Consider the following 26,706-nt stretch of genomic DNA (forward strand, 5'->3'; position numbering starts at 1 on the left):
ATGTACTATTACTTTGAAGGCCAAAAAAGCTGGTTTCATCCGGCTAAGCTGTTAGCTTGAAGCAGCCAATCGGGAAAACAATGTAGCTAATGCTAACTGTTTGTTTCTAGACGAGACCAAATTGTGTTGCACCGGGTGTAACCAACGAGCTAACGTTAGGCTAGTTAGATGTAGCTAGCTAGCTTTAGATTCTTGTCGGCGTACGCAGCTGTAGAATGAACATTATACACACGATTATTGAGGGATACTGAGGAAAGTCGTTGGTGTCACTTTATTTTACAACCACACTGCAGTTGTCGTCGACGTCTTCTGCTTAGTTATTTTCACCATTAGCTGTCCCGTGTTGGTCAGTTAGCTACGTTAGCTCGATACAGTAGCGTATGGGTGTCAGAGTTAGCCGTGACTTCACCGGGTGTCTGGTTGCCTGATCTCACATTTCGGACACGTCAAGGTAAACATTTAGCCATTGACGAGTTTGAAAGCTAGCTAGCAAGCTAACGATTGTTGAGCGTTGCTTGAGTCGCATTGTAAATATGCACTTGTCAGCCGGTGTATTTCGAGCAAACATGTCAAATTGGTGTTTCTTTACTTTAGCTCCTGTTCGAGCAATGAGCTGTTATTACCCGAGACTCCCACTAGCCTTGGAGCTAACGTCGGCTAGCTTCTGGTGTCAGCTCATTAATATGTCAGGAGTTTTACACAGTTTATGTTGTTATCATCTGGTTTTCTTTGTTCAAAATACTGGCACGACTGTCACATGTACCTGAGATAATAATAGCACATTTTAAAAGCTTGCCATCTGTGTTAAATAATGATATATAGTGTATAAGTAAATAGTCAAAATCACATTAACGTGTTTTAAACACGTCACACCCTCCTTTATGCACATCGAATTCCAGCTTATGCTCCAGTTTTGCAGGTAGAATATAACAGCAGTGGATCTGTATTGACTCCATGGTTAATCTTTGACCTGTCACTCCACACTGAAAGATCAATATCAACCACCAGTAAGGAATTATATTAGTGTAACGTTAGTATACAATGCTGAGATGGTTCAGCATTAAAGTAAGGCTTTGACGAACAAATAATTTCATTGTGAATTAATCATTTCAGCCTCAAAATGTCAGAAAATAGGGGGAAAAGGCCTACTGCAGTTCCACAAAGGCCATGATGACATATTGAAACGTCCTGCATGTTTGATTAACAGTCTAACATCCAAAGATACTCAGTCTAATACCACAGAACATCAAGAACGTTAGCAAATATGAGCATTTGAGAAGCGTGGATCAGTGAATTTGTTGTATTTGTGTCTTAAAAATGAGTTAAAATAGTTTGTGATTAATTTTATGCTGACCCACTAATGTTTTATAATTTCAGCCCTATGTGAGAGCACACACACACACACACACAGTTGTGTCATTTCTAAGACTTCGGACTTTCATTTTCCTTTTAAGGTTCCTCAAATCTATCTCTTGATTTTGGGGGCTGTGATGTCGGAGCCCAAGACCCCCACTCCCACTCCTGCTGGCGACACATACAAAGGATGGGTGTTCAAGTGGACAAACTACATCAAGGGTTATCAGCGGAGGTGGTTTGTCCTGAGCAATGGGCTGCTGTCATACTACAGGTATGCTTTTCTTGTAGAACAGATAAAAGGAAGGAAGGACATAGCTTTGATCATGTCACCAGAGAAATCAGTCAGCCTTGATCTGCTGTCAGTAATGTTTACTTACACCCAAATAGCTGTTGATTAAGCAGGAAACAGTCAACCTCACCTTATCGATATTTCTTTCCTATTTTAATATGATTTCCCCGTCAGTATTGGTGTATGGTGTATTTTCTTCTTGGCTCAATCTCCTTTGATTATTAGGACCCAGGCCGAGATGGGCCACACGTGTAGAGGCACAATCAACTTGGCCACGGCGACTATCACTGTGGATGACGCCTGCAACTTTGTCATCTCCAATGGCGGGGCACAGACGTATCACCTGAAGGCCAGCTGTGAAGTGGAACGTCAGCGCTGGATCACTGCCCTGGAACTGGCCAAAGCCAAGGCGGCCCGCATGCAGGCTGAGTCAGGTAAAACATACAAACACACAGGTAGCTGGAAAAAAAGTGCTTTGTGAACCTGAGAGAGTGTTATGAGAGTGGCAGATGTTTGTGAAGGCTTTTTTAAGCTGTTGTTTTTTTTGCTTCCTTGTTGCTTTGCTTATTAACAGATGACTCGGGGGACGACTTTTCCCCATCGTCTCCACCAGCGGCGCCCGGACAAGGTGGCGGGTCACAGAACTCAGAGGTTCAGTCTGCTCTCAGAACACTAGGCAGCAAGGTGGAGGATCTCAGCACGTGCAACGACCTAATTTCAAAGCATGGCTCTGCCCTCCAGAGGTCAGGCTTTAACACTCTGTTGCTCTCTGTTTGCTTCACTCCCGCTTCGTCAGTCCAAAGTTTCTCGTGTCTCTTGTATCTTAACTTTTATCTCATCTGAAGAATCCAAAACATTAGGACTAAAAATCCACTGATGTTTACTAATGTTTGACAAGATAATGCAATTTACTTTTGAAGTATTATCTTTATGTCTAGAATATAACTCTGCTGCTGCATGTTACTCTTGCTTTGGAATTTACATACTCAGTTTGGGTGTGGTGTTGCACTATTTACAAAAGAGTAGGCAGCCTTGATTAAGAAAAAATACTGCAGTTAACAGAAAAAACAAAAAGTTTTAGAGTAATAAAACCATTAAATCTCACGTTAATGGCCCTTTGCTCTGTTATTTGATGATATATTGTCCCAGCTGTTTATCCATGTTTGACACTTTGATGTTCACTTCAGGTCTTTATCAGAACTGGACAGTTTGCGTCTGACTGGAGAGGCTGGGGATAAGATTCGCCAGGTGACAGAGAGGGCCACGCTGTTCCGCATCACTTCTAACGCCATGATTAATGTAGGTGTAGCCTCTTCTCTCATGATATCTATTTCTGTGGAAATGAGAGTGGGCTTTGTGAATCTACACTCTGTGCAATCTGCACAGCAAATTAACCGGCCAAAATTGCTCGTATTAATTGGATCAGGGGTTTCAGTAGTTCTGGTCTGACCCTGTTTTATGTTTTCCCGCTCAGGCGTGCAGAGACTTCCTCGCGTTGGCTCAGGCTCACAGCAAGCGATGGCAGAAGGCCCTTCAGGCAGAGCGGGACCAGCGAGTCAGGTTGGAGGAGACTTTAGAGCAACTGGCCAAGCAGCACAACCACCTGGAGCGAGCGTTCAGAGGAGCTGCACAGGCTAACGCTACTGCAGACAACAAAAGTAAGATGTGACTCCCAAGTTCCCAAGCTGCAGTTTGGATATGATCACTTGTTTCCTGACTGATTCTTCTTCTTCTTCCTTTGCACTCAGGAGAGTCCTTCCTTTTTCTACTCCAGTACCTTTATTTTACTGATTTTCTTTTTGTGTAAGTCTTTACAGATGTTAGAATCCACATGCCTATAAACCTCATAAACAAATAGACCAGGTGATTAAATTAGTAAAACCACAGAATAAAGAAGTTTCACATTAAAAATCAGCGTTTTGGCTCATCACAAAGGGGCTGGGGGCCCAGGGTCCTGTCAGTGCTTACTAACCTTTTTCCCCTGATATCTTACAATGCAGACCTTCAGGAGGTTTTTATCGAGACCTGTATTATCAGCAGGGGTCTCCTCCTCTCCAAAACAAACAGACCCAATGATTTAAACTGATAAAGAAAAGATAAGATAAAGCAATTCCGCGTTAAATATCAGTGTTTATCTTATTTTGTTTGGCATAGCAGGGCCTGGAGCTGAGCTGCCACTAACGTTTGCTCTGCTTGTTTCTCTAGTAACATAAAATCCAGTGACTAAAATGCTTACTCTTGACCAAGATCTTAAAAGTGTATTGTCAAGATGACTTAAAACTGTATAAAAAGTAAATTTATGTCAACCCTGGTGCATTTGCAAGGGGATTTGACACCACTGACAGGCGACAGCAACCAAATTAATTGATTAAAAGTACAGATTTCTCTGGGTTTGAACATTGTTGGAAATGTTTGGGATGATGTAAGTACACATCCCAAGGTGTTGTCGTTTTAAGACATTTTAACGTGGAGAATTTAAATGCTATATCTTTAAAAAAAAGTGTAATCAGGTTTTTAGTCACTATATTAGAAACACTGACTGATGTGTTTCTTTCTAAGGTGCTGCCGGGCCGGGAAAAGGTGAGGCCAGCGACGAGGACGATGACAACGAGTTCTTTGATGCCATGGAAGAGGCTCCTGAGTTTATCACTGTACCCGCAGATCCCCAGTTCCACAAGTCAGTGCGCACTCACCTCACTCTCACTCGTCCCACATGCGCAGTCATACAAGGAAATCGTTTGTGAATTCCCCCAAGCCTCCAGTGTCTCTCTGACATATTTCTTTAACCCATTTCCTTGTGTGAAGTTGGCACAAGATGTAATAAAGCCAGACAGGCTGATGGCTCACACTTCCCTTATTTGTAAAATCCCTGATTGAGTTGGTTGCTCAGTATCAGTCGAACCAGTTTATGCTCCGTTTCCTTGTGTGTTTTAAATGGCTGTTTGTGTAACCAGAAATCTTTCTGACACTGACAGAGTCTCTTTATTTTTTAACCCCTTTACAGACGGTCAAGCAGTAACATAAGCGGTTTCAACAGTGAAATGTGTCCTGATGATCAATCGGTAGGTTCTGATCTGGCCTCTAGGATGAATGTTAAAAGAGTGGTTCGCTGTTTTTCGGCTAAAATCTCATTAAAATGTTTACCATGATTTTTTAAATCCTGAATATTAATGCAAGGTTTTATTGAAAAGCTGCAGCAGGATTGTAGATATCTCAAAACTGCTATAAACTGTAATAAATCAGATCAGAAACATGTTTTGAAAAATCTGTTTTACTTAAGTATTTCCAAAGCTATTGTGCGGTGTATTGACGGGACTGTCTGTCTTATAGCTTAATGAGGAGCCTTTAGCGATGAACCAGGAGTCTCCCTCTCAGGAGCTGGTACCCCTGAAGAAGAGGCGAGCACGCATCCCAGACAAACCCAACTACTCTCTCAACCTGTGGAGTATCATGAAGAACTGTATTGGCAAAGAACTGTCCAAGATCCCCATGCCTGTGAGTGTTTTTCTTCAAAGGTTACTCAAGATCAAGTGTGACACACAGGAAGTTTGTTAGTCGGCCTGGCCAGTTTCATCTCCTCTTCTGCTCCGCCATTTAATGCCTTTGTGTGGTCACATTAAATGGCACTGACTCTAACAAGCTAACAACAGCATGTTAAGGTGACGCAAGTAAATCAAAGACTTTTGGCACTGACATGCTCCTGTGACGTGTGTTCAGCCGAGGCGGTGATCATCCCGATGGCTGCAGTACCGGGTCAACGACATTCTTATACATCAGTGTCTAAAATAGCTCCAGTGACAGATTTAATGAGGGAGAACTGACAAACAAGCTGTGTTTGTTTATTTTAAAAACTTCAGGGACCTGTAGATTCACATATGTGATCTTTATTTAGTTTCCTTTATCTGGAAGTGATTTGTCATTTTCACAATATTCTGCTCTGTCATGCTTATGCTGCTGAGACGGCATCGTTCAGTCAGCGTGGCAGATATAGAAAGATAACTGATGATAAGAAAAAACAAGGTCCAGCAAGTCTCAAATGAATGCAGACAGAATCATACATTTATTTGTCAAGCATCAACAATCTAACAGACCAAGGCAGTGCATTCTGAAAAATAACAGTGGCGTAACATGGCGGTAACGGTCATTTACCATCTCTGTAACATGGCGGCTTATGTCAGCCTCTGCTCAGAGCGTAAGGAGCTCCCAGACCTCCCAGACCTCATTGGCTCCACAGTTTTAATGTGTTCTAAAAACTGTCTATGGAGCAGCTTTATACCCTGTGACATCACAAATTTGAGTTTTAGCATTCCGTCTTTTGGGTTCAGGAGAGAGTTGCTGAGGTTTACTTATATTTTTGGACTCTATTTGACCTCAGGAATGACACGTATGGAATTTGGAAATGGGCATAGTTCCCCTTTAAATCTGGTTAAGAGCTAACCTGAGGGAGAATTGGGACACCACTTCCCCTCATGTGAACACGCAAAACCAAGGGGAAGGGCCAAGACAAGGGCTAAGGAGAAGAAATGGAGTTGGTCCTCGGTCTGTGAAGGCTTAGGGCTTGAGTCAACGAGTCTGTAAGGGATTCATTTGGGATTGGGGGATTGTATGTCGTCACAACGTCACACCCGTCCCATCCATGGTCCTGTCCTGCCAGTTGTCCCTTTCGCACAGAGATTCATTGGGCGCTAGCACTACCTCCGCTGCCGGCTTAATGTTGAGGCAACTCTGCCCCCCCTTTTTGCAATTGCCTCTGCTTGAAGAATAAATACATGAGATTATTTCACCTAAAGACAAGGTGCCTTTTTTCCATGCTTGCTTTCATTAATTTAAGACTTACTGGATGTTGTTTTCTGTACTTGCACCTGCCTCACTGAAGAGCTCTTGTCGGACCAGCCATCAGAGCTGAGCGCCGCTTCTTCCACTGAAAACTGATAATATCAATTTATATTTATAGCACAAACCTGGCACTTGTTTTTGCTTTTGTTTTGTTGTGTTGTCAGCATACCACACATGATCGCTTGCCACAAACATAAAAGAAGACCATAACAAAATACAGGTTGAAGCTAACTCTAGGAGACCAGAATAGACGTATGTGCTAACCCGGTTGCTACCTTTTTGTTAAGGCCTGATCACACCTGTATGCTGTGTCCAGGAATATCCTGAACACTGCGAAACACTGGTAGTGGATCATAAGTGACGACTGTGAGGGACTACTGTGTGAATCAGTACATTTTATCTTTAAATGTGTTATTTTATTGGGATAAAAAATGCAGTGTATCATCTTATTTTGTACACTCTGTAAGCGGCGTAGAAAGGCCCTGATAGTAGTAATGTTATCATCCCTATAAATGATGAGGAATGCAACCATTACTTCACATCCGCATCACTCTGCCCTCTAGGTAAACTTCAACGAGCCCATTTCCATGCTGCAGCGGTTGTCGGAGGACCTCGAGTACCACGAGCTGCTGGATAAGGCTGCCAAGTGCCAGAGTTCGCTGGAGCAAATGTGCTACGTGGCCGCCTTCTCCGTCTCTTCCTACTCGACCACTGTCTACCGCACGGGCAAGCCTTTCAACCCTCTGCTGGGAGAGACGTATGAGCTGGACCGTCGGAGAGAGAGCGGCTACCGCTCCCTCTGCGAGCAGGTGAAATGGAAAGAAACACAGAAAGATAGAGGGCTTCTAACAAGGAAGTGAAACTGAACAAAGAATGAATGTCACGGAGGGAGATTTGGGGAGTCACATGTTAAAGAGAAGTAGCAGTCATGTTTGTGTAAACTGATCACATCAGGAATACCAGAAGGGCAGATTTAGAGGAGTGGTGGTTACACAAACGTGACAGTGTGAGTGCAGTCTTTGTGGTCACAGTTTAAACTAGTGTCATTTCAGGTAATTATAGTCGCGGCATTTGGCATGAAAATTCAAGAAGCTCAGTGAAACAAAATGTGACACAGCAACTTTCATTTTCCTCTGAAGCAATAAAGAATAAAGAAAAGCATGTTCAAAGAAGCAGAGACAGGAAATGATGGCGCGTGGCGAGTGCAGGACACAGAATGGAGGCTTAATGTTAGAAAATTAGACTGGCAGAAAGGTTTCTATTCCTGAAGACCAAGAAAATATATCCAGTCCAATAACTAATCCAATAAATTGTGCTTTCAGGCAGTAAATCCGGTGATCAGGCAGCTGTGGAGGAGGCTATATTTAGAGCATGGGCTGCTACACATATATAGACTGGTACAGTTCTGTCACAAAGGCTTTAAATGGGATTGGGTTAGTAGGAGAAACTATTAAGTCCTGTTGTGGATGAGTAATATAATTGGATTTGAGATTTACAGTGGGGTTTTTTATGCTCTGCTGTATAACAATAGGCTTTTTTCATGTATGACAGGTCAGTCAGTAGGTCTGTATGTCTGTGTCTATATATAACTTTTTATGGGGTCAAAACTGTTAGGGCGCAGTGTTAATTTCTGTCACAAAAACCATAATTAAATTTGTTAGTCAACGAACATTTTTCCCATGACTAAGACACGACGCAAAGAGGTCAATAAACTCATTAAACACAAACTGTGACTTTATCAACTGTTACAGTACCGCAGCCAGCTAGCAAGGGGGCGATCAAGGTGTTTTGGCTTCACTTTTGGGAAGCTGTTGGCTGTCATGCCATATTATAATATACAGTCCAAAATCACATCCTTGAATGCCTTTTTAAATCCCTAACCCAAAGATATTCAGTTTACTGTCATTGAGGAGTAAAGAAAACAAAAAATATGAACATTTAAGCAGCTAAATTTGGTGAATTTGACTGTTTTTCCTCAAAAAAAAACAACTTCAGATTTATCACTTAACTAATTAGTCGGCAATTAATTTAATAGTTGACAAGTAATTGATTAATTGTTGCAGCTCTGTTTTGTTTTTTGTCCATGTGGCCATGGTTTCAATTCTAACACTTGGTACTCAGTGTAGAAATAACCTCAGACAATTTATTCAGCAGCTGGGTAACAAGACGGGAAGCTTTAGCTGGGCTAGAGGAGAGGAAGCATTTATGTAGGCCCATGTTGGTTGTACTGCTTAAACTGATACCACAGGACCATCAGACCAGACACTTTTTGCAAAACCTTAATCATTCAACGTGTTTTTTCATGAAATAATTATAAGATAAAGTAAAAAAAAAAAAGACAAACTAATTAGTTTAAGCGGGATTAGAAATGTTAAAATATAATCTGACGACTAAAATGTCAAACGTTCTCATCGACTAATACTACTGAAATAGTTGTGGTTGTCTTTAGCTAAGGTGAGACTAAAATGTCCTTTAGTGAACTAAAACTAACATGATGAGATTGACTGAATATGATGACATCTAACGAGGACATGTGACCCAGGACTAAGACTAAATAGCTGACAGAATAAACACTATGAGGAAGGAACCAAACCTACAGAGCGGTACCACTCAGGGACCACTTTTTGATGTCTCAAGTTATGTTCTTTTTTTTAAGCCAACTGAACCCTTGATGTTATTTTCACCTCTCTCTCAGGTGAGTCACCACCCCCCTGCGGCAGCGCACCATGTGATCTCCGATCGTGGCTGGACCCTGAGGCAGGAAATCACTGTTGCCAGCAAGTTCAGGGGCAAATACCTCTCGATTATGCCTCTAGGTAAGAGACAGATCTCATCAAAACATATTAAGCATGCTTTGCGGTCTGATGATGACGCTGGTCGAGGGTGTGATCACAATTTATTTCCTGAACACGGCTGGAGTGGATGAACCATGACTGCAGTGTTTTTGTGAGGGATCAGTGAATAAAGCTTGAGGAATGTATCAGACACACCTTTGTTTCATGGAAGGCTATCTTTAGGACGTTACTGAGAAAACCAAACAATGGTTTGTTCTGTCACATGAAGCTTATTTGGTTCTGCTGTCTACTCTTTCCTTGTAGGCACGATTCACGCAATCTTTGAAAAGGGCAACAATCACTACACATGGAAGAAAGTTACCACCACAGTGCACAACATCATCGTAGGAAAACTGTGGATCGATCAGGTGAGACTGACGGTTGAAAGTAAGATGACAGTTTTGGCATATGTACATTTCACTTTTTTATACCCTGAAAAAATGCACAGCCCACCTTCACTCTAGGTCAGTATACACTTAAGCATTTTAATATTTATTCATTAATAACGCTTTATTCTTTTTCCTTGTTAGTGTTTATAGCACCAAGGTTATTAAAGTTCATGAAAACTAACTGAGACACGGGGTGTCGGTGGCTTAGTGGTAGAGCAGGCGCCCCATGTACAAGGCTGTTGCCGCAGCGGCTCGGGTTCGAGTCCAGCCTGTGGCCCTTTGCTGCATGTCATCCCCTCTCTGTCTCCCCCTTTCACACTTAACTGTCCTGTCCATTAAAGGCAAAAAATACCCCACTAACTTCATAAATCAATCATTTTCAAGTCACAAGTTTTAGATTCGATTTCTGATCAGATATCGATTCGATTGAGGATATTTCAGTAACAATGCCAATTTTTGCTAGTATGTGAAGGAGATTCTCAGAGAACTGATACTGTAGACTTCACAAGAAATTATTTAAAAAGAACAAATTCAGAGCAGGACTACAACTGAATATTTTCTAACTAAATGTTTCTAGAGTAGTTACAGTTATATTACAACAGTAAAGTCACAATATCAACTCAGTATCTCACTGGAAACATCTAAATACAGAGTTAAGTTTAGAAAGACTGAAGAACACAGACATCAGTCAGTATCAGTCCTCCTGTCCTCTCTGCTCCTCTCTCTGCTGCTGAAGAGACTCAGACATAAACAGTTGTTGTTTCAGCTTGTTAGTGACAATTTGCTATTAACTGGAAAACGTGCTGTTTTACAACACAACATCAGCAGCGGTGGATGAGAGAAAAAGCGTATATTAAAATGATCGATATCTGGTCATTCAAATAAAGATCGATCTGAATCCGATGAAGTGATTATTTTAACCCAGCCCTACACATGGCTGAGAGTCGAATGTCTTCACAAAGTGTCGTTTGTTAAGTAGTACCCATTCTGAACCTCTTAAATCTTGGCCTGAACAAATACCCCATGTTATTAAAAAAACACTCAAACCAACACTGAAACTAATATAAAATAAATATTTATATTCCCAAAGCACTAAATAACATAGATGATCTGTGGGAAAAAGTCACACTACTCTGCCTACTCTGTTGCCTTGTAGCTCTTCCAGTAGCCGTGCTGCATGTGAATGAAAACAGCCAATCAGAGCTGAGGAGTCACTAACTAACACAGCTGACAATCACGTCAATCACTGCTCCTGAACTGTGGTCAAACTGTCAAACTAGGCAGCGCTGATCAAATATGAATCAAGATTTTGTCACTGCGTTGCCTATTTTTCACCTTAAATATTTTCACAAACATGTTTAGTGTACTGCTTTGCTGTAAAATGATGTCTGTTAGGGCTGAGCAATATATCAAAAGTATATTGACACCATGATATGAGACTAGATATCGTCTTTTTTACATATAGTATGTGTTGTCTTTCCCTAGTTTTAAAGGCTGCATTACATTAAAACCTCTATAGAAGTTTCAAATGTAAAAAACAATATCCAGTACAGCCCTTTAAAGCGGTGCCCGGCTTACATATCTACTGAGAGTATTTGTAGTCCTACTGCCAACCCTGGATTAAAGGTTAATCTTTTATTTGTTTGAAAATGTCTGCGTCCAGTCAGGAGAGATAGACGTTGTGAACCACACCACCGGAGACCGCTGCCACTTGAAGTTCGCTCCTTACAGCTACTTCTCCAGAGATGTTGCCAGGAAGGTGAGACAAATTCAAAGCCCTTCAGCTGATTCAGTTCTACTTTTTCTCTTTATGTTTATCGTGTCTTTATTGTGTTTATGTTCTGTGTTCTCTGCAGAAAGAAAAGTGTGGTCTCACAAGATCACAGCCAGTGTCAGTGACCCATGCTGCTTTACTCCTCTGTCAACCCTCTCTCTCGTGTTTCTTCAGGTGACAGGTGTGGTGATGGACAAGGACGGCAAGGCCCACTACGTGCTGTCGGGCACGTGGGATGAGAAGATGGAGTTCTCCCGGGTGATGCAGAGCAGCCGAGGAGGAGAGAATGGCACAGAGGGCAAACAGAAGACGGTCTATCAAACCCTCAAAGCCAGAGAGGTTTGGAGGAGGAACCCTCTACCGTAAGTACTATGACTGCATAGTTACGTGTGTCTTTGTCATGAGAGAGAAAGCATTCAAAAGACATTGTTTACCAAGCAAGATAATTTGTTTTTATTTGTCCTTGTGTTTGAACCAGAAATAATCACACAATGCATTGTTATGTAAGACAGTAGATTGTTAAGCATTTCTTGGCAGCCAAACGCAGCTAAAAATAAAGTGTTATTTTAAACATACAGTATTTTGTTTTCTTACTCAAGTAATGTGCCAAAAATCTGAGCCAGGGTTCATTTAGAGCCAGAAATAAAAAGCTGAAATTAAATTTAGTAAGATCTTTATGCGTTTTGTCCTGTTCTCAGTCAGTTAGCAAACGGCCAAACAATAGTCACACTCATTAAATATGATTTGATATTCAAAAATTGTACATCAGCTTCTTTTCTGTGAATGTTAATGTTTTATTTTACATATGGAATATATATAGTAGGCACGAGCCAGCAGCAGCAGCTAACATCCGACACAGAGCTGTTAAACAGTCTCAACAGACCACACCGAAACCGCTTGACTCTGGGGCTAAATCTGTTAATAGTTGTTAGGTTAGCCACATGATGCTACGGTTAGCCCTGTCACTGTGTGTTTGCGGACTCCCTGTCCCCGGCGTAGAGCTCACACTCCTGCAGAAGTAGCCTCTTAGCATCTCCGCAGGGACAGCGGAGAAGATTGAGGGATTGTGCGTTTTGACACATATGTGAAAGCTTTTAATTTTAATTCATGGGCAAAATGCTCTGTGAAAATCAAAATAGGTTTGGGAAGTGTATTGTACTAGTAGGAAACACTAAATTAACACTTGAGAGCTGTGGAATATTAAATTACTCCATATTTGCTCACTACATCTTAGCCTGTCTTAACCACAGACAGTAAAACACTGTGGAAGAACCCTGAACCCATACTTGATCCAAACTGAGCAGTTCTCGATCCTACAGCAGGCGGAGCACTGCACCTACTCTACTTTTTTCACCTCTGTGGCCACCCATGCCTACCATGGATGCTTCAGTAATTGCTAAGGCGTTGCCACAGTGGTGCTTGATTTACTCTTTGTCTTGACATGTTTATGAATTTCCTCTTTCTCATAAAACGTTATCAATAAGCTTTATGTTTTAAATCACCATTCATACGTATGATTCAGCTTGAGGTGATCTACACTGAACAAAAATATAAATGCACCACTTTTGTTTTTGCTCCCATTTTTCATGAGCTGAACTCAAAGATCTAAAACATTTTCTATCCACACTAAAGACCATTTCCTCACAAATATTGTTCACAAATCTGTCTAAATCTGTGTTAGTGAGCACTTCTCCTTTGCCGAGATAATCCATCCCACCTCACAGGTGTGGCATATCAAGATGCTGATTAGACAGCATGAATATTGCACAGGTGTGCCTTAGGCTGGCTACAATAAAAGGTCACTCTGAAATGTGCAGTTTTATCACACCGCACAATGCCACAGATGTCGCAAGTTTTGAGGGAGCGTGCAATTGGCATGCTGATTGCAGGAATGTCCACCAGAGCTGTTGCCCGTGAATTGAATGTTCATTTCTCTACCATAAGCCATCTCCAAAGGCGTTTCAGACAGTTTGGCAGTACATCCAACCAGCCTCACAACCACAGACCACGTGTAACCACACCAGCCCAGGACCTCCACATCCAGCATGTTCACCTCCAAGATCGTCTGAGACCAGCCACCCGGACAGCTGCTGCAACAATCGGTTTGCATAACCAAAGAATTTCTGCACAAACTGTCAGAAACCGTCTCAGGGAAGCTCATCTGCATGCTCGTCGTCCTCATCGGGGTCTCGACCTGACTGCAGTTCGTTGTCGTAACCAACTTGAGTGGGCAAATGCTCACATTCGATGGCGTCTGGCACGTTGGAGAGGTGTTCTCTTCACGGATGAATCCCGGTTTTCACTGTTCAGGGCAGATGGCAGACAGCATGTGAGGCGTCGTGTGGGGGGGCGGTTTGCTGATGTCAACGCTGTGGATCGAGTGGCCCATGGTGGCGGTGGGGTTATGGTATGGGCAGGCGTATGTTATGGACAACGAACACAGGTGCATTTTATTGATGGCATTTTGAATGCACAGAGATATCGTGTCGAGATCCTGAGGCCCATTGTTGTGCCATTCATCCTCGACCATCACCTCATGTTGCAGCATGATAATGCACGGCCCCATGTTGCAAGGATCTGTACACAATTCCTGGAAGCTGAAAACATCCCAGTTCTTGCATGGCCAGCATACTCACCGGACATGTCAGCCATTGAGCATGTTTGGGATGCTCTGGATCGGCGTATACGACAGCATGTTCCAGTTCCTGCCAATATCCAGCAACTTTGCGCAGCCATTGAAGAGGAGTGGACCAACATTCCACAGGCCGCAATCAACAACCTGATCAACTCTATGCGAAGGAGATGCGTTGCACTGCGTGAGGCAAATGATGGTCACACCAGATACTGACTGGTTTTCTGATGCCCCCAATAAAGCAAAACTGCACATTTCAGAGTGACCTTTTATTGTAGCCAGCCTAAGGCACACCTGTGCAATATTCATGCTGTCTAATCAGCATCTTGATATGCCACACCTGTGAGGTGGGATGGATTATCTCGGCAAAGGAGAAGTGCTCACTAACACAGATTTAGACAGATTTGTGAACAATATTTGTGAGGAAATGGTCTTTAGTGTGGATAGAAAATGTTTTAGATCTTTGAGTTCAGCTCATGAAAAATGGGAGCAAAAACAAAAGTGGTGCGTTTATATTTTTGTTCAGTGTACATAAAACATTTAACCTAAAAGGCTGCAGACAATTTAAAATGCAATAAAACTGAATATTCAACACAATAAGCAAGAGGCAACAACAAGCTATGTAGAAAGTTAAGAGCTTTCGTCCGTACAGTTTTTGTTTCCCATGAGTAATGACAGAAGTGCATGTTGATGACCGATCTGTTCAGCTCTGTGAGTTTCAGTGCTGCTGTTCTTTTCATTCGCTCTCCCACAGCGAGGGAGCAGAGACCATGTACTACTTCACTGCCTTGGCGCTGACCCTAAATGAGTCTGAGGAGGGTGTGGCGCCCACGGACAGCCGGCGCCGGCCTGACCAGCGCCTGATGGAGGACGGCCGCTGGGACGAGGCCAACTCGGAGAAGCAGCGGCTGGAGGAGAAGCAACGCAGCGCCCGGCGGGAAAGAGAGCGGGAAGCCGCCAGCCAACGCACCTCCAGCCAATCAGAAGAAGGTGAGTCTAGTGCGTGTGTGCTTTGTCTGTGTTCCTCTCTACCTTGCATGGGGAAAATCTTGGAATAAAGGGGTAAAAAAAATCTCTGTGATCCCCCTCTTCTCTTTCTAAAAGCTGTCGATGAGGACTCTCTTACTGATCCATCCTTAAAAAGCAAGTACTCCTTCACTGCCTCCTCTTCATGCGTCCATTTCTGTCTGAATCATCTGTCTGGATTGTTTCCTTTCGTCTTTTTTGGTAACACAAGTTTTCTCTCTTTCAGGCACACCTCATGACAACTACCAGGCACTTTGGTTCGAGCGCTGCGAGGACCGGATCACAGGTGAGCAAGTCCATATCTATAAGGGAGGCTACTGGGAAGCTAAGGAGCGTAACAGCTGGGAGGGCTGTCCGGACATATTTTGACCTCGGCATTGACTGCCAAGTGCCCCGAAGAGACTGATCCATCGAAGCCGCCTGGTGGACAGCTATCAGCTTGTCCCCACCCTCCCACTTGGACGGCTGCCTCCCTCCAGGCACTCTCTGTTCTAAGAGATCTCCAGAGGGGGAGCAGGGTTTTTCCTCCAGCCTCCCTTGTCCCATTTGGTTCCTGTCCCCCACCCCCTTGTTGCCGTCACACATCTAAGAGGACTGGAATTATTTTGTGCTGCTTTGACTCGGGTCACTCTGAGCATTAGGGGGAGGAAATGAAACGGGCAGTGCTTCCAAATCATCAGTAGATCATTCTTTTAGTCTCTCTGCTCAAGTCTGTGCAGTCTCTCAGATCAGGAGCAGAAGAGGTTTTGTGCTGATAACACCCTGTGAGATAATGTAGTGTTCCTATTGTCATCCACAGCGTTGTGTGCTTTGGTAATAACTCTAAAAAAAAAAGGGGGTAAGACCTGGTTAATATATACATTTATATATAAATATAATTCAAATAATTTCATTAAAATGTTGACTGGTGGCCTTCAAGACGTTAGCAAGGATTTCTTGTTTCTCTCTCTGATTTAGTGTCTTAATGTAATGAAGTGAAGGTTCTAGTGTGCTTGTGTGTATGACTGCATATCAGCTCTTCCATCACTTTACAACGCTGCCTCTGTGCAGTATACTGTGTTTAAAAAAAAAAAAAAAAAAAAAGAAGAATACTGGTTGAACCTCCACACCCGTCATGTTTTATAGTTAGAAGAGATTTTTATTTTGTTTCCTTCACAAAGCTCTGATGGAAATTGTGATGGTGAACATTTTGATGTGGCTAAACACCCTTTCTCTTCGCCTTAGACATGAGCAACCTGCTCTCACTTGTATTGACGTTGTATGACGCTGACATTTGTAGCTGGTTTCTTGTACAAACATTGAACAAACTATGAAGAAGTAATCGGGTTTGCAAAATGGCCGACATCTTGTTCCAGTGCTGAGAAAACCTCACAGTAGTGCAGTTTTATTCAGTAACAATTAATGAAATTACCCCTTTTCACAGCGTTGGAATAACTTGTCGCCATTTTGCAGATGAAGTGAGAAGGTAACTACGTTACATGGCAGTAAAAATGGTGAAGGTATACTTGGTGTGGTTTTGTGTGTTGAGAGGAACACACACACATGAATGTGCAAAGAAAACAAAAGTGAACACACCGACACACAGACAAATAAACGTCACACTTTCATGTATCTGCTGAAAAGTTCATACATATGCAAGTACATTCTGACACCAAAAACATGGGATATAATGTGTGTGTGCGTGTGTCAATTTCATAATTTTGTTTGTAAGTGTACTTAAAAATGAAGAATAAAGAAACAAAGAATTTAAAAGCATTGCAAATAACTATGATTTTATAAATGTATAGAAATTCATATAGTATTGATAACTGTAAGGTAGTTTTTTTTCTTGTATTTTTGCTTCCTCTCATATTACCGGAAGAGGATTGTCTTCATTTTCAGAAAAAAAAGGGAGTTTCCATACTTAACTGAGAGGGGAGACATGACATTGTTCAGTATTTTGTATTAACAAAGAAGAAGAATCTGTAATAAACAAATGCTGTGATGTCAAACAAACAACTTTTCATACTGTTTCTTTCCCTTTCATTTGTTCCAACATTTCCATTAGTGATTGAGGTAATACAATTAGAGTCTTGCCAACTCTTTCTGTCTGTCCTCGTGTTCAGTTGGAGCTCCAGATGGGACGACGTGTCAATAAAATAATAAAGCCCAATGTAAACAGGTTCCCATTAGTTTTCTGCTCTAGCTGATTTTGGGATGCATGTTTTTTGATATTTGATATCCGATATGCCGATATTTAACAGCTCATTTGACCGACAACCAATTGACATATCCACTTTTTTCCCTACCTGCCTAATTTCAGTGATCGTGTAGTCTCTTCTGTTGTGGAATTAACATCATATTGTGCATGCATACTCTTATTGTGACAGCCCACCAGCAGATGGAGACATGAAATAATGCTTTTTAATGTATGTGATATTCATTGTGTTCAGCCATACTTTGTGTTTAGTGCTCATGTGCTAGTGCAATAAAGAGCAAGTAAACGCACAAATTACACAGAAATTTTTAGGTGATTACACCCTACAAAAACCTTTGTATTAGGGACCGAGCCTAGAGGCAGAGGACTAGCCGAAGGCGAGGACCCTATTGTTTTTGGTGCGTTTATTCTTTCTTTCTCCCGCTGCCTCTTTGAGCTGGAATTTGACCCCCTAAACATGCTCAAAAACTCACCAAAATTGGCACGCACATCAGAACCGGTGAAAAATTTTAGAAAATCATGAAATTAACCCCTACAGTGCCAAAATGGGCTCTCTAGCGCCACCTAGGCACATAAAAATGGCTGATACAGCCTGCAGGAACGTCGTAGAAACATGAAACCAAAACTGCCGTGTTCGTCTTATGAAGACCTAAAAATCACGCGCTGACACCCCTGACCTAAATCCAACAGGAAGTGAGGTATTTGCCCTTTCAAAGTAAGATTTTGCCTTAAAACTGCCATTCCTAAAAAAAATCTTCTTGTCATACACTGTTTATCCTATCGGCTTCAAACTTGCACAGATGACAGATCAACTCCTTCTAATCAGATCTTATTTATAACTTTTTCATTACTCGATTAGTTTGGATTTTGTGGCCTCCATAAGGTGAGATGTCAGAAAAACGTCCTGTCGATCTTCCAAAGCTGTCCCATAGGAAATGAATGGCAGCAGGGGGGAGAAAGAGACCAATCTTAGGGCTTTTTCTAGCCTTTACAGCGTCTCCATACTTTGTGCTACAGACTCCATTCCAACTCTCAAATGTTGCCACAGGTCTCATCTATTCACTCATGTTTTCATCTTCTTCATATCTTTTACCGTTTTTGATCTGTGCCTCTCAAAGTACCATGAGCAAAAGTGGAGAAATTCTCACTTTACAATGGGTGTGTATTGCACGGAATGCTGTGAGCTAGAGTGGAGAGGGCTCTAAAAATCGTCTAAAACTTTTGTCTTTAACTCGCTGCCATGGCCACAATTTTCACTGTACAGACACAATTTATACCACAAAACGTAGGAAAATTTGTGCTGATCACAGATATGTTGACATGGAATCTCTCACACGTACACATTTTTGCTGAGTGGCTCCAAAGCGAAGGGAGCGCCGATTTTTTTCTCATTCACTCCCATGTAAATTCAGGAGAAATTTCTGGAAACAGCTTAGGTGCAACACATTTTAAACTCGCTCCTCTGACCACATTTTTGACTGTAGAAATATAAAACACGACACGTGCGTTCACGAGAAGTGGCTGTGTCTCACAATCACTTTATTTTCTTGATTGGACCAACGGTTTGGGTATGGGAAGGACTTGTTCGAGGAGTTCAAACCCATATTAAACAGCCTTTGCTGATCTGCTCTCATGAGCTCTGTGTGTGCCCCTCAGGTGCAGGCAAGTCATTAATCGCCATGACAACGGCTGCACACACACACACACACACACACAGCCACACGGCTCTCTCTGTCTGTCTCACAATCTTTAAAGGACAGATTACAGCAGCAGAAACTTCATTTGAAACAGCAAATACACATTATTAACCCCTACAGTGCCAAAATGGGCTCTCTAGCGCCACCTAGACGCACTAAAATGGCCACTGCAGCCCGTAGGAATGTCGTATCAAGATCAAACCAAAACTGGTGTGTTTGACTTACAAATCACGCGCTAACACCCATGACCTGATTCCAACAGGAAGTGAGCTATTTGACCTTTCAAAGTAAGATTTCGCCTGAAACTCGCTCTTAAAAAAACATCTCCTCCTACACCGTTTATTGTATCGGCTTTAAAGACGCACACATGCCACCTCAACTGCTACTAAACAAATCTTCTGTATAACTTTATCTCTCTCATCATCACATTATTTTCATGATTGGACCAATGGTTTGGGAATGGGAAGAACTTCTTCAAGGAGTTAAATCTCCACTAAAACAGGTCTCTCTGTGTTCTGTCTGTCTCTCTCTGCTCTTCTGCCAGGTGCACCTACTTCATCACCACGGCAACCGCTGTCTCACACAAACTCACAGAAACATGATGTGTGTGTGTGTGTCTAAATCTTACATGGAGACACGATAGGGGCACAATCTCCATTTTAACCCTTTAGGTGCCAGAGTTAATTGAGGAAAATATTCATTTCAACATTTCAAAAGGCTGTGGCTTGAAAGTGGTGAGAGATAAAAGCATACTGTAAATGAGAAAACTATTCATCATGACCCAAAGTTTGGGAGTAAATTAACTCATCTAATTTGCATATTGTGACGTCACTAGGCGGCGGCCATATTGGATTTCATACATCTCAGTAAAACAACATTTTGAACATATTTACACAGTAGATTTATTTTGTTTTGTGTTGTTTTTGTCATCTCTTCCTCAAAATAAAGGAACAGGAATCTGATGGGAATAAATTCACTCATCTAATTTGCATATTGTGACATCACTCATACATACCTACAGCTACAGAAAGCATTCAAACATCAAAACGTTCAGCTCTGTAAGGATTTTTTGATGTTTGTGGCAATGTGTTTGATATTTCTAAATAATTGATGATGACGACATAAGCTGGAGGCTGAAACCAGCACGAGTGCGAGGTCCCGCCCAACGCTGCTTGCAACTTTAATTATATTTTATTTCTACCAATATATCCCTCTAAATCCTACACACTGGGCCTTTAAAGTGAAAAACAGTGTGAATTCACCATAGATGCGACCGTGTCCACCCATGCATCCACGCTGTAGTGGTTCCCAACTGGTGGGTTGCGGGCTCCTTCTGAATTGACCGCATATGACTCGCAGACATTTCGCGTTTGTTAAAAAACATCCTTCGTTTTTAAGGACAGTGAACTTCTGGCACGGGGCTGCATTTTTGAAGTGCCATTACCTGCTATAGAGTGAGTGACTCACTGACAGCTACTTGACAGAGACAACAAACTAGCTTGACGACATGGCCAAACGCAAGTATGACGCTGGATAAATAAAACTCTGTGGACCATGAACTAATGACTAAGGAGGAATCTGTTCCAGTTGGGAGCCACTGGTTTAGCGCATGACCAGTCTTTCAACAAAATCTTGGGCAAGTCTGTGAATCCATTTGGAAGTTATGTGCTACTCCCATTATGCTGCACCCCCTCCCAATTTGACATGAACACACACCTATACACACACACACACACACACACACTTGACTTCCATGCCAAATATCAGTCTCCTCAGTCAAAACCTGTGGTCGCCAGAGGGTGAGGACATTATCCAGACCAACCGACTGTCCGACAGAGTGTCTATAGAGCTGCTGGTTGCAGCTATAGAAAAACCAACATCAGCTGATATGCATGTATCAGTGATGGTAGCCATCTTTAAAATCCAGTAGTGTTCAAGCTTTCACAATAAAGGAAAAAACGTGTATTAAGATGAGATTAAACCTGCTGCTCTCACTTTTCGTCAACAGTCAACCTTCTTGTATTTACAGTTTAAGATCAAATCTGTGTTCTCTTCAAATCACCAGCTGGTTCTCTATTTATTTTCCCTGCGAGAAGAGCTGTTTCTTTCACTGTATACACCACGGGCGCCTCTCTTGCTGTGTCATGCCAGCAGATTTATTTTTAGCCAATTTTCTGAAAGGCAGACTGGAACCTACCATCCTATACATGGGGCAGAGAGAGAGAGAGAGAGAGAGAGAGAGAGATGGGGAGCTGGGGAGGGGCTTACAGTTTGGCGGACCTCACAGCTGTTGGGACCACGGGAAGCAACCGATGCACCACATCACACTCAGGACACACCCTGCCTACGATACAGTGTAGTTCAGTGCAGTGCAGTGGACAAGAGGTGGTAGAGAGACGGTGAGAGTTTGCATAACAGGCAGCTACAGCCTGTACAGAGGGAGGGATGGGAATGCTGAATCAGTGAAACTGCATGAAAGCCTGGGAGAGGGTGGATGAGGGTAAACGGCAGGGGGAGAGGGAAGAGAAAGGGTAGGGACAGGGTAGATTGGCTAAGATGTACAGCACGATGCCTCGTCAGTCATTTCATCTCTTGTTTGTGAAATGTGGAGCTGACACTTCACCCTGTTTTACCTCGAGTTAAGAGACTTTAAGCAGACTTTGAATCTCAGTCCTGCTGTAGAGGCACAGTACATTTCTAGGGTTTAAAGCCGGAACTGCCCCTTTACAGTTTCCAGCAAGCCAGAACGGCGAGGTAAGGTTTCACAAATCAATATCTCTGCTTTGTGTTGCAGTTGTTGGCTACAATGTGCCCAGTGACATCAACACTGGAGTAACTGATACCTCCCACTGAGTGAAACAAGAGGGGAATCAATAATACATGTGTAACTTGATATCATTTGACATTGCTGCATATGGAATAAAAAGAGATACAAGCGGTGTATGAGCAGAGAAAATGCAAACTGTACAAGAACTGCTCAGAACTGGATTCAGAATATAGGGTGATATAGGAAGACCAAAAAACACCTTTTCTTTTGTGGCGTACATACTCAAATTCTTGTACTTTTTCCACTGTTTCTCTGCCTGCTCTCACCCAGATGGAGGTAGACCAGTTGGTGCCTTTGCCAAGGTTGCCCCGGGTCGCTGTGTGCGGCGGTACCCATGGCAACGAGCTGTCTGGGGTGTACTTGGTGAGAGAGCTGCTGAAGGCGGAGAAGAAAGTGATGGAAAAGGAAGAGTCTCCGTCGTTGCTGATGGTGCTGTCGAACCCGCGGGCCATGCAGCAGTGCCGCAGATACATCGACACCGACCTCAACCGCTGCTTCACCAAAGCCAATCTCAAGTAAGGCGAGGAGAGGTGACGATGCTCACGGTAACAGTTCTGATGATGATGATGACGAGCTGTGGTCAGATTGTTTGTCTGTCTCCCAGTGGTCCCCTATCAGACGCCGCCCCCTATGAGATAATCAGATCCCGAGAACTGAACGCCAAGCTGGGTCCCAAAGGAAGTCCCGAGGCGGTGGATCTTGTTTGCGACCTCCACAACACCACCGCCAACATGGGCCTGTGCTTCATCGCGTACTCTGACGTTGACTGGATCTGCCTGCATATATTCAGACACCTGCAGGCAAGCACAAACACTTCCTATACGCTCAAGTAAAATCGGTTCACCCTGCATGTTTGAGAAGCCTTTGGGTGCACCTCAAATAAAGCAAAGAACTGAGATGTTAGAAAACTGAAGTCAAGAGTGATGTTTCATTTTCAGAGGCAGATGCCAGATATTCCACTGAGGTACATCCATTTTGACTTCTCCTGTGAAGAATCATATTCCCTTGATTCAGTGGGAAAACATGGCTTTGGTAAGTCTCATATCTACTGTAACACTAGCTTATGAAAAGCATTTCAGTGTTGGGTAATCTGTCATATATGTCACCTAAAATCTATTTTCTGCAGCCATGGAGATCGGCCCCCAGCCCCACGGTGTGGTGAGGTCAAACATCTACACGGCAATGAAAGTTGGCGTGCAGCACATGCTCGATTGGGTCCGTTCCTTCAACTCAGGTGCAATTAAGCCCAGGTTACCAATTTGCTTCGCTACACCACTCCGAAATCTCACAAATCTTGCAAACTTTGAAGACTTTTTCTGGGGGGGGAATCTTGTTGTAAATCTGTCTTTTATTTCCAGGTACTATTTTTGAAGGAGGATTTGTGGATGTGTTCACCATGATTAAACACATCGACTACCCAAGGGACAGGGAAACTCATAACATCACAGCAGCCATTCATCCTCAACTCCAGGTACTGTCTGAAACGCATGTGAGGCTTCATGCTTTAATGAAAGAAGTTGTCCTTTGGCGGATGTAAATGCAGCTGAGCCTAATGAATTAATTTTGAATAAAGCAGGGAGTGGATAGAATAAGACAACAACTTTTACAAATTACCTAACACGAATGTACACGCCTGCTTTAGACATGAACAATAGAGGAGCAAAGCCTTTGTCTTTAGAAAAATAAAAAAGTGTACGTGTGTGTGTGTGTGTGTTTATAACACAGGGTTGGGCCTTTTCCTGTAAGTGGCTTCATACCAAACAGCAATCATGACGTCCACAACATGATTTTCATACCAGTATGAATTAGCTGTAATTAACTGCTGGCATTTTACATAAGCTGTGACATCCAGTAAATCTTTTTACGACCAGAAACTCAATTGGACATCAAGTCTTTTTTTCTTTTTTTGTTAGCGACACTTAATTTTACATGTCTCTGATTTGAATTTTGTAATCACTCCCTTGCACAGCGTACAGAAAGAATTATGCAGTTTGGTATTATTTACAGAGAGTGTTCAATTGCCACACGCTAACTTAGAGCAGTGGCTCCCAACTGGTGGGTTGTGGTCCAAAATTGGGTCATGGGTCCATTCTGAATGGACCGCAAGCGACTAGCAAACAATTTTGTAAAATGCACTTTATTTTTAAGTACAGTACATGTCTGTCACAGAGCTTTTATTTTTAAGTGCAGTGTCCTGCTGCAGAGCGAGTGAGTCACAGACAGTTACTCAACAGAGGCAGCAAACTAGCTGGGCGACATGGCCAAACACAAGCATGAAAGTATTAACCTGTGTTGACCTTGATCTGGATCCTGTGGCTGGACCAGTTGGAAACCACTGACCTAGAAAGTCTTTTCGTTGGCACACAGCAGGTCCGCTGAACACATAAAAATTTTATTTGGATACAGGCAAGGATAATATTCAGTATAATGGAGATTTTACAATATTTAAATAATAATTAAACATTTACTGGGGTTTCCTATTTCCCCTATCCTCAGTAGCAAATTACATCTTTCTGAGAATGATATCTAACTGATCCTAACTTTTTTGTGTTGTAATAAGTTCAAAAATTGAAATGCTGGTGCAGCATATTGATGAAAGCGCAGGGTAGTGAGTGCTATGCTACAATTACCAGCAATTCACAGAGTGCATCTATGTTCGTATGTAAAAATCTGTACAGAACTGGGGATCTGTTTTTTTTCTCTTCCTTAACACGTCACACATTACAAGAAGAGAAATGCACAGTCTGAACAGGATACGAGAAATGATGATAACAATCTAATTGTGAGACATTGATGATGCCGCAGCTGACACTGTGTGGAAACCGTTTCAGGTATAATAGAGCCTGATAATAATGTGCTTTGTCACAGTCTGAGTGGCTGCCTTTTCATGGACAAGCAGCACTTCACAGTTTAGTCTGTTGAAACTGTTACATAAGGGCTGATTAAGATCTGTGGTCATTTTAAGGGTTGTTCGGTTGGTATGAGGCATGTGGCAGCCATCCTGTGAGTCACTGAGGTTTAAAGTGTCACTGCAGTTTAGTGATTTTTGATCAGGGCATCCAACCATGAGGGACCTTTAGGCCATTGCTAACTAACTATTGATTTTAAATGGCTGGTTGCTGGTGCATCAAAAGGAAAACCTGGATCATGTTTTCAAATTGTTTTTTCAGGCTTCATGGAAGTCCAGTACTAAATCCCTGGAAGTGGTAAAATGGAAATCAATCAAACTTTTTGAGACCAAATGAATTCCTGCTCATTGTTATAAAGTACCCACAAATCTTGTTCTTGGAAGGACTCGTCCTACCAAGGGAGGATCCTTGACTTTGAGAAACGCCAAATGAACAGTTCCCACTCTGCCATATATGTTGAACTTCTCATCTAACTAGCAACTTTCCTAAAACACTGAATTTAAATTTTTTTCTTTTACTCAGTTAGCGGTTTTTGTGACCACTTCTCCAACAGCTACAGTATACAGTGTGTTTTGCTGCCCAGCTGCTTTAAAGCCTCACATATACAAGTGGGGACTGCCTTGTTTCTCATCAGTAATCATCCTAACTGGCTGTCCTCCCCCACAGGACCGAGACTTCTGCCTGCTCCACCCTGAAGACCCGCTGTTCCAGACTTTTTCAGGTGAAACTGTGAGGTATAAAGGCAAAGAACCTCTTTATCCTTTCTTCATCAATGAATGTGCTTATTACGAGAAGGGCATCGCTCTCACCCTGGCGAGAAAAACGCGCGTGATGATACCTGCAATCCGGGTGCAGACAGAGCAGGAGCAACAAGCGCACCAACAGGAATTTGCATCAGAGGAAGAGGAGTGAGGATGGACCTTTACCACGGCCAGCATGATGAGACTGATGTGACGATGCAGTCATTTTTACAAAAAAGCTTTTATTGGAACAACAGCAGTTGCTTGGAACACGCACGTGTACGCTCACTTACACACTATATTTAAGTGTACAGTTATTAACCGTTTCAGCTCACAACTGGAGAGTGAACAACACATTCACTGTAGATTCACAAAAGCACAGTCATACATGGACATTTGCTGTTTATATTTACGCTACAGTGGGTTCAGGGATAGAACAATTTCTTGAATTACAAGGCTGAATATGCAAAATACAATCTGATTTATCACAAGACCCATCAGACCACACACAGTGCATCATTTCACAGACATTCTTTAGTTTTATTGGTGTGACTGGTGGCAATTTATATATTTCTGGAAACATACATAGCATAGTTTTTTAAGGTCATATGTTTTTGAATTCATTTTATTTTTGGGACACATACATCTTCAAAAAATAGAAATTCACTACTGACCACTACAGCAATATTCAGGATATGTTAAAAAATAATTTAAGTGCAAAGGAATACTGTAGCTTGTCACAATATGGCCTTTAAATTACATTCATAATGCCTAACAGGGAAACACTGTTTCCCTTAAATCCTGTTGAAATGAAATGACGGTAGCAAATTAATAAAAAATAAAATGAAAAAATATCAACCAAATAAATAATAACAAACAACTGAATTCACAAAAGGAAACCAATATATATGCGCATGTAAAGGGGAACAAAACAAAATGGTGAAAAACGACGACTATGCTGAAAAAATTAGAACTTTTTGATCTTTTCTACAAAAGCCTACAAAATCAGTCAAAACGTTACAAAATGCTTGAGAATAAAGAAAACAGTGCATTGGGGGTAAACAAATCATAAACAAACACAGTCTGACCTCAATAATGGCCATGAATAAATCAATACATGTCACTTAGGTTAAAAAAAAAAAGGGATGTAAATCTTTGTGTAACAACAGGAATATGTACACATAATAGTCATTGTCTTGC

General features: G+C 42.2%; 2 protein-coding genes across 3 annotated transcripts; both read left to right on the forward strand.

The window, feature by feature from the left end:
• Positions 1-113: 113 nt before the first annotated feature.
• On the forward strand, positions 114-16,225 carry LOC125883479 (oxysterol-binding protein 1-like). 2 transcript variants are annotated; one of them, XM_049567771.1, is made up of 17 exons: positions 114-451; positions 1,455-1,627; positions 1,871-2,079; positions 2,220-2,388; positions 2,833-2,944; positions 3,120-3,303; positions 4,205-4,322; positions 4,650-4,707; positions 4,976-5,140; positions 7,045-7,290; positions 9,177-9,297; positions 9,580-9,683; positions 11,368-11,463; positions 11,653-11,840; positions 14,865-15,100; positions 15,215-15,253; positions 15,363-16,225. In XM_049567771.1, the coding sequence occupies exons 2-17, from the start codon at positions 1,491-1,493 to the stop codon at positions 15,503-15,505; spliced, it is 2,325 nt and encodes a 774-aa protein (XP_049423728.1). In that variant the 5' UTR covers positions 114-451; positions 1,455-1,490; the 3' UTR covers positions 15,506-16,225. The 2 variants fall into 2 exon arrangements, with proteins under 2 accessions (XP_049423728.1, XP_049423729.1); XM_049567772.1 differs by lacking the exon at positions 15,215-15,253.
• Positions 16,226-22,127: 5,902 nt separating this feature from the next.
• LOC125884228 (N-acyl-aromatic-L-amino acid amidohydrolase (carboxylate-forming) B-like) lies at positions 22,128-26,704 on the forward strand. The gene is made up of 6 exons (XM_049569084.1): positions 22,128-22,372; positions 22,462-22,657; positions 22,796-22,889; positions 22,984-23,091; positions 23,216-23,328; positions 25,433-26,704. The coding sequence occupies exons 1-6, from the start codon at positions 22,128-22,130 to the stop codon at positions 25,676-25,678; spliced, it is 1,002 nt and encodes a 333-aa protein (XP_049425041.1). The 3' UTR covers positions 25,679-26,704.
• The last annotated feature ends 2 nt before the right edge of the window (positions 26,705-26,706 follow it).

This window comes from Epinephelus fuscoguttatus, linkage group LG23, assembly GCF_011397635.1.
Source record: "Epinephelus fuscoguttatus linkage group LG23, E.fuscoguttatus.final_Chr_v1".
NCBI lineage: Eukaryota > Metazoa > Chordata > Actinopteri > Perciformes > Serranidae > Epinephelus > Epinephelus fuscoguttatus.

Bases quoted from the DNA above. Each gene is read 5' to 3' on its own strand.
- LOC125884228 (XM_049569084.1), top strand. From the start codon at position 22,128: ATGGAGGTAGACCAGTTGGTGCCTTTGCCAAGGTTGCCCCGGGTCGCT. The intron at 23,092-23,215 runs GTGCAATTAAGC...TTTTATTTCCAG, and splicing joins GGTCCGTTCCTTCAACTCAG to GTACTATTTTTGAAGGAGGA. The intron at 23,329-25,432 runs GTACTGTCTGAA...CCTCCCCCACAG, and splicing joins CCATTCATCCTCAACTCCAG to GACCGAGACTTCTGCCTGCT.
- LOC125883479 (XM_049567771.1), top strand. From the start codon at position 1,491: ATGTCGGAGCCCAAGACCCCCACTCCCACTCCTGCTGGCGACACATAC. The intron at 2,389-2,832 runs GTCAGGCTTTAA...TGTTCACTTCAG, and splicing joins CATGGCTCTGCCCTCCAGAG to GTCTTTATCAGAACTGGACA. The intron at 2,945-3,119 runs GTAGGTGTAGCC...TTTCCCGCTCAG, and splicing joins CTTCTAACGCCATGATTAAT to GCGTGCAGAGACTTCCTCGC.